The sequence below is a fragment of the Tachysurus vachellii genome, chromosome 9 (assembly GCF_030014155.1).
Source record: "Tachysurus vachellii isolate PV-2020 chromosome 9, HZAU_Pvac_v1, whole genome shotgun sequence".
Classification (NCBI taxonomy): Eukaryota; Metazoa; Chordata; class Actinopteri; order Siluriformes; family Bagridae; genus Tachysurus; species Tachysurus vachellii.
This window is the reverse complement of record NC_083468.1, coordinates 24,146,530-24,159,151: the sequence shown is the minus strand read 5'-3', so window position 1 is coordinate 24,159,151 and position 12,622 is coordinate 24,146,530. Positions and strand designations below refer to the sequence as shown.

The 12,622-nt window shown below is 41.7% G+C and overlaps 1 protein-coding gene across 1 annotated transcript in view; it reads left to right on the top strand.

The window, feature by feature from the left end:
* The window catches only part of LOC132851436 (leucine-rich repeat-containing protein 49), a 32,419-nt gene extending 22,224 nt beyond the window's left edge, over window positions 1-10,195 (top strand). The window contains exons 12-18 of the mRNA XM_060878331.1: window positions 1,034-1,209; window positions 1,462-1,563; window positions 5,287-5,521; window positions 5,993-6,178; window positions 6,332-6,441; window positions 8,901-9,054; window positions 9,407-10,195. Coding sequence (XP_060734314.1) covers window positions 1,034-1,209; window positions 1,462-1,563; window positions 5,287-5,521; window positions 5,993-6,178; window positions 6,332-6,441; window positions 8,901-9,054; window positions 9,407-9,622 — 1,179 coding nt within the window. The 3' untranslated portion in view covers window positions 9,623-10,195. The remainder of the gene's footprint in view (window positions 1-1,033; window positions 1,210-1,461; window positions 1,564-5,286; window positions 5,522-5,992; window positions 6,179-6,331; window positions 6,442-8,900; window positions 9,055-9,406) is intronic.
* Window positions 10,196-12,622: the final 2,427 nt, after the last annotated feature.

Genomic DNA, 12,622 nt, shown 5'->3' with positions numbered 1-12,622 from the left:
AATGTGGAGACAGAACATACCAGACTGCAGGGAAGATATCAGCAGACATCAGTTTATTATCAGTGTTCAGTCTATTAATGCTCCATCAGGATGTCAGTGAAATAGAGAAATGTACATTTGTCAAGGAGAAATGAGAAAGTCAGGGATCTGTTTTGTGCAGGTTTGAGCTGAACATGGTTTGTGTGTTACTAAAGTCTGCCAAAAAATGTCTGCAAAATGGGTCAGAAAGAGGCCAAAAATATCTGCCACAGCTACAGGCACCAACAGCATCATCGTAAGCCTCATTTTACCCTTGTGGGGTTCTTTCAAAATGTACCCCAGATTTTGTGTTTTTCTGTGATTTGTTAGAAAACCTATTAATTACATTAACAATAACATATTAAATAAAGATCATTAAAAATATAAACATAGAAACAGTTATTTATTTTTACCTGGCACTTCTGGCCCTCTATGGTGGATGATTAAGATGTTAGTATAAGGATTAAAACACACACACACACACACACACACACACACACACACACACACATTTATAGATGGATGGATGGATGGATGGATAGATAGATAGATAGATAGATAGATAGATAGATAGATAGATAGATAGATAGATAGATAGATAAAGTATACATGATATAATTAGGCGTTTGTTTAGAAAAAGATATAAATGATATATAATATATATCTTAAAATATAATACATAATATATAAAAATGGCAGAACTAAAAAAATAAAATTTAGTCCTTACAGACCTATAATAATGTTACACCTAAGAATCTGAGGAAAAAAGTAAAAAGAAAAGGAAGAGGGAAAAATATCATCTATTTTGAGAAAGGTTGAGGCTATTTTAATGTTGAGTATCTAAACTCAGTAACATAATGCAGTAATACATCCTAACATATTACATGTCAAGTGCCATAGCTGATGGAGTCACAGTGTTATCTTTGTAGAAGACCAAGTTCTTTTATTCAGAACCATGTTTAAAAAGCTGATGTAAAGTCTGATGTTGCTGTTTGCTTTTCTTCTCTGTGCCCAGGAGAAGCGACGACTGGCCATCCGTAAGGCAGCACAGCAGTGGGAGGAGTCCAGGAGCTTTCTGGAGCTTCCAGCACAGAACGGAGGCAAGGATGAGCTGAGCCCAGAGAACAGCCCTGCCCACAGCCCAGGACAGACCAATGGGATCACTCAGGAGCCCTCGCCCGATGAGCTCAGGTAGAGAGTAACAATCTCAACATTCTCTGACCAATCACAGCGGAGAATTAAACAATGTTATGATATAGAAGTGATTAATCGCCACACCATTGTTGTCTATGATCATATTTGGTAAAATTTAGCCTCAAAGCCAGAAGCTTTAAAATAATCATTCGTGATTGTTGTTACGTTTACATTTAAGACAAACAGAAGTGGAAAGGTGGTTTATTTTTTCCTCCCTGTTTATGTCTCTTATTTGTGGCTCCACCTCAGACGAGATAGAGGAAGTCCTGTAACTGTACCTGAGCGTCCAGCAGGGGGCAGTGAAAGTAAATTGCGTTCAGGCAGTCGCCCCAACAGCCCCCGAGACCCCAGGTATAAACAGACACACACACACACACACACACACACACACACACACACACACACACACGCGCACACAAATATATATGCAGTATATAATCCATATATACTGCATATCCCCATACTATTCTTTAAAATACTGACCCTGTAGTATACTCAAAGTCAAATCAAGGAACAAATCGTCGCTGTCAGGCGGAATCCTCGTATCTCCAAAACCGTTATTTTTCAGGAAATTAAAAAAACGCCGTACCTTCTCTGCAATGCACAGGGTTTAGTCCATGTTGCAGTGGATTGTCTTGCGCTAAATTCCTGTCCTCAGACGAGCACCAGAACTAGCGGGGGTCAAGATTTTTTTTTCTTTGATCCCAGTGTTTTGAAGACATTTACCTTAGAAGACGTGTTGATTCGTTGCGACTCTTCTTGAGGAGAAATATGCCGCGAAGCTCTCCCGCGGAGTGAGGAAGAGGTGGACAGTTGAAGTGTCCAATGGAGTTATGAGATTTGCGCTCAAGCTATTTTCAAGACTTTAGATTGGTTAATAACTTGTAAAAATAACAGACCCACGTGGGGACTGACCAATAGCATCGATATGTGAAAAAATATGAAATTGACCAAATTTGGACATACGAGGTTTCCGCCCGACAGCGACAAAATGCAGACTGCATCTAATTAACTAATTAACATGTTTATTTTGACAATATTATCACAATAATCGATACATTTCTTTCTTAAGATCATGTTTTTAAAAGCATGTTTGTCCATTTAAGGGAGTTTTTTGGTGGCTAATATGATAGCTGTGTGTGTGTGTGTGTGTGTGTGTGTGTGTGTTTAGTTGCCCTTTGACACATTTCAAATATTCAACATGAATTACAACCTTTTCCCCAAGAACACATTAGTCTTAACACACTGTCCTGATCAGGTCAAACAACCTGGCCTCATGCTGTGTGAACCTAAAAAGTTCTTGTTCTTTCTGGAAAAGCGCAAAAGTCGGAGAACGGAAAACCAGAGAGAGAATGCAAGCACAAGAGTGCGTTTTTTTATTCCATCTGTTGTTTTTTCTCACTTCAGTCTAGCCTGTGACTCTGTAAGATAACACAATCTGCCAGTCATTGAGAATAAACGTCCCGATACACGAGTTGCTTTGAGAGTCTTCTGCTTTGACCTTTGATTAAATATGTCTAAAGCAGCACCGCGTGTCAGCCAGCGTATCACTCCCATTCTTCAGCTTCTTTAAAAATAGCTGTTATTTTTGGACGCGTTTCAGCTGGAGCTTATTCCGTGTCTTACAGGCAACATGAGGACATTGCTTTGTTCCTCCATCACCTTTTTTCTTTTCATCACCTTCTATTTGGGCATGTTTTTTTTTCAGGGTCCAGGTCTCCAGGACGCTGCTCGTTCATTATGTGTGATTGCAGGCAACAGTGTGACACCCTGCAGCTCTGGCTCTGTTTTATCAGTGTGCTTTGAGATTGACTGATTAAGGTGAGGTTTCAGGGCTTCCTGTCAGTTCCTGGCGCCTGCAGGTCTGCTCATGGACTTAGATAAGTGTGAAATTCATACTGTCCATATCCTGGTCTGGTACCTGTGCTTTGTCTTACTGCATAACATACAACATTCAGTAGTTGTAAATGTTGGAGGAATCCTACGGAGGTTCTCGGTCTGGTTCAAGCGACGGGAACCATACAAGCTCTTCCAATCATTTACTGAGTGTCAGCTCTGTGTTCATGAGTGATTTTTGTCAATCACCACATTTCTGCTTAATTAATAGAAAAAGATTTCCAGGGACATGCACTTTTTGCCTTTCTTGACTTGTTTAATTATATGCAGCATAAAACCAAACCAGACATATAGACGAGTAGAGATAGAATCTGAAGTATTCCTTTGCTTTGAATAAGACTAATAGACTTAAAAGACTCACAACATAGACTAATAAGTGTGCAGAATACACAGTGCTGTCTGGTGTCTTTAAACGTCAAACATTCTCCTCACTTCCACTCTGCAGGATTTTGAAGCTAATGCACTCGTCTAGAAAATCCCTGAAAGGTTTTCCTTCCTCCCTTCCATCTTTATCTCAACTGAGAATATCTCTTGACTTTATAGGGTTTATTTTGGATTTGTTTGGCTTGGGTGGAGATAATAAAGATTAAATGAAGGGCATGATGAACACTGAAGTGGCTTTTGGGTTCAGCCAAGTTCAGCGTTTTGTAGGATCATGTCATGGCTTAATCAAAATCTGTTTGTGTTTCTTTGGTTAATTTTTTTTAAAACCAGTTCATTAATTTTAGATCATTTTAAGATTTCTGTTCTTAAAAACCACAACAATAATTATCTACGGTGGCCAACCTGGCGTTTTACTTTGATCTCGGTACAGTGGATGATTATTTGGCTCTCTCTATCTCCGTGTAGTCAGCTGTTTTTTTTTTGTTTCTTTTTAAACACAATGGCCACCTTTTACTCCGCTCTTCCCATACCAGTCCTCGTTCCACTCCTTTCTGAAACAAATCACACAAATTCCTCCCTGTTCTCTTTGGGATTCCCTATGTGGCTCTAGTGTTACACCGTGTCTGAGTCTCCGGTTTGTGAAATTTGAATAAGCTCGAGTCTGACTTATTCTGGTGTTTTAACGCTAAAACCTGGTGGCCCTTAAAGCCGATCCTCTGGCATGTGAGTGTCACTAGGCTACAGTGGTGCCGGGTCACAGAGCTCCACCAGGATATCGAGCCTTCCTGAGACTCACCATGATCCTCCACTCTCACGGTTACGTTTTTAACTATACCTTCTCCAGAGCAGCACCCAGGAGCCGAGCCAATTAGGCCAGACGGATGTCTGTTCTCTCCTACAGCCCGATCGGGTCTCGGTTTTAACTAACACACTTACTTAGTTCCTCTGTCCTATTGACACACACGTAAACAAATGCAGTGCTTTGTAAGAGGCTCGACGATTAGCATCAGTGCTAATGGATCAGGCAGATAGGGAATTGGCAGCGCACCATTAAGGCACTCAGCTCTGTAAGCAGTGTTACTCTGTCTACTGTGTTTACATCTGTACTCAGTGGTCCCCTTGTGAAGACGTCCTGGATCACGGCTGCTGTCTGAATCCCAGAACAAATTCTGAGACTGAACTCTGTCAGTTTAACCAAATACAGACACTATTGTGTACACTTTTCTCGATTGCCTTATATGTAGCTGATGAGCCAAAACATGCCTCTAGTATAATTAACGGAAGCTTGTGTGATAATTTTGACACGTGTTCTGAACTGTGTCAAAATTTATATTGTATTATATTGTGGAACATCTATGAAATAAGTTGGCTCATTTATGTTTTAGCAGCTATCAACTATCAACTTTCATTCCAACGTTAGCTTCATTCTTCCAGAAATCGAAGAAAGTTAATCGAACCCTTGGACATCTGTTGGATTTTGTGAAGGAGTCTTGGCGAGCGTTAAAAGTTGAACACTTATTAAAAACCTATCAAGCCTCATTTTAGAGCAGATATGACTCTTCTTTGCTGCAGGCATTGTGTTTGAAGCACACATGTTACTGATACCGAGTGATTAAGTTAAATCTGTCTTTATGAGCCATTGTTTTTGGGCAAGCACCCCGAAAGCACTTTAGCTCAAAGATCAGCAAAAGATGATACTGCTTCAAACTCTTAAGTCTTAAGCTGCTATGTTAAGTCCCTGACCCACTAATGCTCTCTCTTATGCTCTCTCTAATGTTCTCTTGTTGTTTCCAGACTCCAGGAGGCAGGGGGTGCATGTGTGCAGAGTCTGTCTCTGTCTGAGAGCCACGTGGCTGAGCTGGATGGTGAGACGGTGCGTCTGTTCGGTCCGGGAGCTCTGGACACTCTGGAGAGAGGTTGGGGTGTGCAGACAGCCAGCACCGTCACTACCATCGCCTTCCGCTATATACAGTTTGACAGCATCGTGCCTACTCTGCCGCGCATTCGCCTCAAATTCCCCAACCTCACGGTCAGCCCGAGTTCTCACACCACAACTCTATAACAGGACATGATCCATCATTCCGTATGTTCACTGCAGCTCTGTGCAAGTGCATGTGTCCAGTACACACTAAAAATTAGTGGATCAAATAAGGACAGGGCTGAAAACCTGGAGCTGTTAAAACTCAGTTCTTTCAGGAAGTTTTTCCAGGTTCCCTTGCTGTCACAGTAACTTCTTTTCTCTTCTCTTCTCTTCTCTTCTCTTCTCTTCTCTTCTCTTCTCTTCTCTCCTCTCCTCTCCTCTCCTCTCCTCTCCTCTCCTCTCCCCTCCCCTCCCCTCTCCCCTCTCCCCTTCCCTTCCCTTCCCTTCCCTTCCCTTCCCTTCCCTTCCCTTCCCTTCCCTTCCCTTCCCTTCCCTTCCCTTCCCTTCCCTTCCCTTCTCTTCTCTTCTCTTCTCTTCTCCTCTCCTCTCCTCTCCTCTCCTCTCCTCTCCTCTTCATAGCACTTGATCTTTATGGAGACTAATATAACCCGGCTGTTGCAGTTAGCAGCTCTAGCACAGATAAAGAGGCTGGAGCAGGTGACTATTGATCCGGAGGGAAACCCTGTAGTGAGCCTCACTCTGTGGCGATCCTTTCTCATCTACAGACTCAACCACCTCAACCTTCAGAAAATCAATGGCACGGAGGTAGTTATTACAGGCTCATGACTGGCTGATGAAAATGTATTTACTCTTTGCTACATGTTGACTGGACATTTGATAGCTCCAGTAAATAAAAGACATTTTATTTCATATCTCACATGTCTCTCATGTCCGTGTCTCTCATGTCCGTGTCACCAGGTGACTATGAACGACGTCATTGCGGCTGAGCGAATTTTTGGGACCCTGGGTCACGTGGCTTCAACTGAAACACCGCACTGTCGACTGCTTCTCCTGCTGGAGGAGTCGAGGTGTGTGTTCATGTGTGATACGCTTATATTGCATGGGTGTGTTCTCATGAGTGTGTTTGCTTTTCATCTTCCACTCATATCTGAGGAATTGTTTGTCACCCAATAATGCAATTTAGTGATTAAGTGACTGTGTGTTTGGATGTGTGTCTGGATGCCTGACTGATTATACAGTGGATTTTGTGAGGAGGGATAAATACATTTATGTTGTGTGTGTGTGTGTGTGTGTGTGTGTGTGTGTGTGTGTGTGTACACATGCTTATATACTGACCTGTATTTACTCTGGGGCAGGATGGTACCTGCTTGGCATCAGCAGGCATTCCTCAACCCGGCCAAAACCGCTTTTGACTCCATCTGTCAGCTTTGTTCAATAAATCTGCTTACGGCACCAGACAACACTGCAGCACACAATTAGCCATTAGTTCCTCTGTACCTTCACAGTGCTGTCACACTGAAGCCAGCACCTCACTATTACATCTCATAAACCTATCAGACCCAGATGTCTGAAATTTTTATAGCCACAGTGATGGTGATAGATCTTTAAAAAAGTGATGACTTGAGAAATGCATCCTTTAATGGTGTATCATGTTTTTTTTTCAGTTACCTTTTAAATAAAACCCATGGGGCAATCCACCAACCTTAACAATATTTAACTTTCATATTTTTATTTTATATCTGTTTATAATTATATTTGATGCTGTGGAACATCCAGGAAACGTTTAATATCATTTACGCCAAACCAAACTGTTCTAAGACAAAATTAATAAGTTAATAAGACAAAATGAATCATATTATATATGATATTATTATAAACCACAAAAAAAATCAGTGCTTGAGACTTATTAATTCAAATTCATATTTAAGAGGTTGCGTTATTGGCATTAGAAATATTAACATTGCATTCAAGCTTTTCAGGTAAGAAAATAATTACAGGATGAAACATCTAAAAATAAAATTACATGCAATTAACAATATAGTAGAAAAGGAACAGTCATGATAAAACTATTATTAACCTGAGAACAGTTAGAGCAGGATTATATACCAGATACGTAATATGTGACTGTTAGGAAGTGATGAGACTAGAGACTCCTTCCTCAGCTCAATGAATCTAATATTCTGACCAATCAGATTTGAGTATTCAGGGTATATGGTCATGTTATGTGAAGTCATGTGATTAGCTTCTCAAAGATTTGCTTCAAGGATTTCCTTCCTTGTGTGATGAAGGAGGCCAAAGACTGTGTGTGTGTGTGTGTGTGTGTGTGTGTGTGTGTGTGTGTGGGTGTGGGTGTGCGTGTTCGTGTGCGTGAGTGTGGGTGTGTGTGTGTGAATATTTTATAGCTTTATAAGTGATGATGGCAGGCCAGCACTTGTTCAATGCTGCTGCCATTTTTAGCCCATTCTAGAGAGAGAGAGAGAGAGAGAGAGAGAGAGAGAGAGAGAGAGAGAAAATGTGAGAGAGTGTGAGAGAGTGAGAGAGAGAGAGAGAGAGAGAGAGAGAGAGAGAGTGTGAGTGAGAGAGACTTAAACATCTCAGGCTCCAGGTGAGAACTTATAGAACATAATTTCTCCCTGAGCTCGTTGTAAGTATTCCAGCTGGATCACCTACACATCTGCTCATGTTTCCCCACACACACCTTACAGGTCTAGATCTCTGTTTCAGGTCCTAGCACCTCCTTACAGCTAGGCGGACACACTGCACGCACGTCTTTAATCTCCTGTCTCTGATTAAAACCCTGAGCCACACACAGTGTCTCTCACACACTCCCTCTCACACATGCAGCCATAGCTCTTGAATATTTTTCCGTGCAGTAGCCTGCAGGTAGGCAGCGTGTCGAATCGCTGGCAGAGGGAACAGGAGCCGACTGTTCTGCTCTTCACTCGCCTCATGATAGAACATCCATTACTCCTGTTCCTGGCCACTACTTACATGTATACATTAAATTACAACCGTGTAATCGTGTTATCTTTCCCACACACACACACACACACACACACACACACACACAAACACTCATACACACATATTAGATGCTTGGTAAAGAGTAACACACAACTTGGGAAAGGTGATATAGGAAAATACTGTGTGACAGTGACAGAATTCCTTCCTTGAAGTTAATTATTTTCCTATAGCAGCAGATCCTGGTGTCTTTTCTTCCTTTTACACAACAATTTGTCATTATTTATAATTTATAATTATTTATAATTATTGATTTTACAGATTGTCCACAAACTATAGCAGCTATAAATCTCCAGTCTTCTGCCTCTGCTTCTCTCTCTCTCTCTCTCTCTCTCTCTCTCTCTCGCTCTCTCTCTCGCTCTCTCTCTGTGTGTGTAATAATTTAATAAGTCCAGAAACACACAGCTTGGCACGTTACAGGCAAACATAGAAACTTTCACATGTCTGAAAACGTACGGCGAGTTATAAAGCCCTGACACGGAAGATTCACTGTCTTTCTCGGCAGGAAGAGACAGCTGCAGTTCTTGCTGGAAGGCAGAGTTCGCAGGTTTGGATTGAGCCCTGAGGAGCTGAGGGAAAACGGGAAGCTGCTGGGGGAAAGCATGAGCCGTGCACTCTTTAACTACCCCAACAAGGACTCCAGCTCTGACAGTCCAGAGGTTACACACACACACACCCACACACACACACACACATACACTCTGTTTTAAACATGAGCTTAAGAATACTGTCATATAAACACAAAAATGATTCTGATTCACATTAACAAATAATGTGCTGTAGGTTTATTTCTTCTGGGCATGTTTAGCATTTAGGGACGTGGGAAATCTATTTACTTTTCATTGGTAAAAAATCTCCAGAAATAGTTGCATTGTGCTTTTTATATGAAAAATGTTATATATTATATTAGAGTGAAACTGTCCTTTACTCAGATCTCTTACTGTATGTTTAATCTTCATGGTTATGTTCAGCTTTAAGTTCTGACATCAGAATGTCTCTGCATGTCCTCAGGAGAGCAGCAGTGAGGTGTTGGGGCGCAGCTCCGTGGTGGATCAGTACCTGCGAGGACTCGTGCGCTCTGCCTCCAGCACCAGTGTGAAGGGAGAAGCGCTGCACAAGCTCTGGCCCACCATGTTTGTAGAGATGGTGAGGGACTGTGTGCTTGAGACAAGGGACACAACGGCGTACGCGCACACCTGCCTCGACACGCTCTCCAGTGCCAAATGAAAGGGAGGAGAGCGATGAAGTGGAAAGCGTGTGGAGAGAAATGAAAGGATGTTTACTCCGCCCAGGAAAAAAACAACATTCCTGCTGTCTTTTTGTCCCGTTTCCAAAAACACAATCTCCTATGGAGATTAGTCAAATGTAGAAATTTGAACTCGCGTATGACTCGGAGGGACAGACTCAATGAACCTCACTTAAGCTCTGACTGAGAAATTAGGAATGATCTTTGATGATAAAAACATGATGCCTGTGATGTTTTTATGCTTGTTCACCCACACACAAGTGTCGCAGAAGACTAGTAAGAGTAATATGCTAACGAGGTTTGCTAACGTCGGTCTTCCTAATGGTGCTGTTAACAGACACAAAAAAAAAAAACAAATCCAGTCTGGGTTTATTTTCTGTCTGCTGTCTAACTGCGAAACCCTAGAAGAGATAAGACAATTTTATGTTTTAGCATCTCTGTCTCTTTTTATGCTGCTGGATAGGGTCCAAAAGACATGAACTCCTCTTGCACAGAGGGTTTTTTGCGCTTTTGTTCTGTATTTTACAGGATATTAAAAGAGAATGATGAACTCTATTAGTGCACAGCGTCTGAGTAATGAAAGAAAAGCACAACGTGTTTCCAAAATCAACAGCTACCACCGGAGACGGCACACCAGGAGGTGCCGAATCTGTCAAGGTGGCACTCGGCCCGTATGAGTTGCTTAGCAGAGCGTGAAAAATGTTTTCCTTCATCTGTACAAGTTCACAGGGAAGTCTTAGGTGTGTAATTACCAGAGAGAGGAATGTGCAGTAGTTAGCTTCTCCTCTGTTTTTGTTTCAGATTTGACTTACTACATATCCTCTAATTACACACACACACGCAGAGGTACACATGTTTTATTGCTGTTTGTATGCTGAGACGTTGATCTCTAGGTAGATCACTTTTATACACTTAATTACTGTGTAAATGGTGGTACAGGAAAAAAAAGCACGAGGGAAATGTACAAGGTTGTGTAGATCTATACACATGACTCCAGACCTCATGGGCATTTTGTAAATGAGATACGATCCTGTTTATCCTGAAGGTTCTGAAGAGAAGAGATGTGTGTGTGTGGTGGCCTGGGAAAACCCTTCATAACGCTTTCTACTATATAAAGTGGATAAAAAAATCTACATCCTCTGTTGAAATCGAAGGGCTTTTTCTGTAAAAAGAAAAAAAGAAGGAAAGCGAGATAAATCACGTCAGAACTTTTTCCAGCCTCGGTGTGAAATTACAGAGTATAAAAATTAAATAAAACAATCATTAACGTTTTAGGAAACGGTAGGTAGAAAGTCAGTGCACACAAATTTATGACCGGAATGAACCAATCATGTTCAATCTCATGTTCCAAAGTCATTCTCTGATTCTAATTAAACCCTAAATAAAGATCAGCTGTTCTTGGACTATTTTCTTTACATCTTCTTACATTACGTTTATGACATTTGGCAGACGTCCTCATCCAGAGTGGTTTACATTTCTCTCATGTATACAGCTGAGCAGGGTGGCACGGTGGCTTAGTGGTTAGCACGTTCGCCTCACACCTCCAGGGTTGGGGGTTCGATTCCCGCCTCCGCCTTGTGTGTGTGGAGTTTGCATGTTCTCCCCGTGCCTCGGGGGGTTCCTCTGGGTACTCCGGTTTCCTCCCCCGGTCCAAAGACATGCATGGTAGGTTGATTGGCATCTCTGGAAAAAGTGTCCGTAGTGTGTGATTGTGTGAGTGAATGAGAGTGTGTGTGTGTGCCCTGTGATGGGTTGGCACTCCGTCCAGGGTGTATCCTGCCTTGATGCCCAATGACGCTTGAGATAGGCACAGGCTCCCCGTGACCCGAGGTAGTTCGGATAAGCGGTAGAAAATGAGAGTGAAAATACAGCTGAGCAATTGAGGGCCTTGCTCAGGGGCCCAGAGGTGGCAGCTTGGTGGACTCTTTACATGTATGGGCTATGGGATAGGAAGGCTAGATGGACAAGTTCTCATAAAAAAACATCCAAGCTAAACTCAATGACTCCAAACCGTGTGGCACAATGTGTTACGGTCCAGTGAGATTAATGCCTGAAGATGTAATAATAATGTTTGGATCAAGATTTCATTGTAAGTTTACATCATTGGTGGAAACATTTATCTTGGTATCACAAAAACCTGTCTTTTTAACAGGGGTGTGTAAACTTTTTTATAGCCATTGTATATTCTCGCACACAAAATATTCACTTCTGCGTTTAAACCTGAAAAAAACCTGCATCACTCCCAAACTGAAAAGAATTATGAATCTATTATCTATATCCTTTAAAACAGGAAACGGGTTCTTGCTCTGATCACCAACATTCACATCACATTCATCATTTCACTCCACTGATGTCTGATCTCTGTACACACTGTTACATTGTCCGGGAAAATACTCACTGATTCATTCAATCACTTTTTGTCCTGTTCTAGCTTAAATATTTTTTTTGTAACGTTAACTGAGTACATGTTGTATTTACCAAAGATAAATATTTTGGTATTTTAGCACATTTATTTTATTTCACATATTTTAGCTTCAGACGTGTGTGTGTGTGTGTGTACATTACACACATACACACACACACATGAATACACTCATTTACACATCAAGATCATTTAAAGTCCACCTGGCAATTTTTTGGCATGTGTAAAGAAACTGGAGACCCAAGAGGAAACCCAGAAGACCACCAGAGAGACGCGAGAGAGAGAGAGAGAGTGAGAGAGAGAGAGAGAGAGAGAGAGAGAGAGAGAGAGAGAGAGAGAGAGAGAGCGAGCTCTGGATCAAACCTGGAGCTATGATCTTAACTGGCTGGATGATACCGGCTGAAGGATCAGGTTTAGTGAGAGATGTCTTCACTGGATGTGGCTGGATTTAAATCTGCAGTCCTGTTTGTTGTTCTGTTTAATTAATATATGACATGTCCACAGAAATGTCACGCAACATTAAACACCGCTGTCAAAGCTGCATAGCTGTAATCCAGTT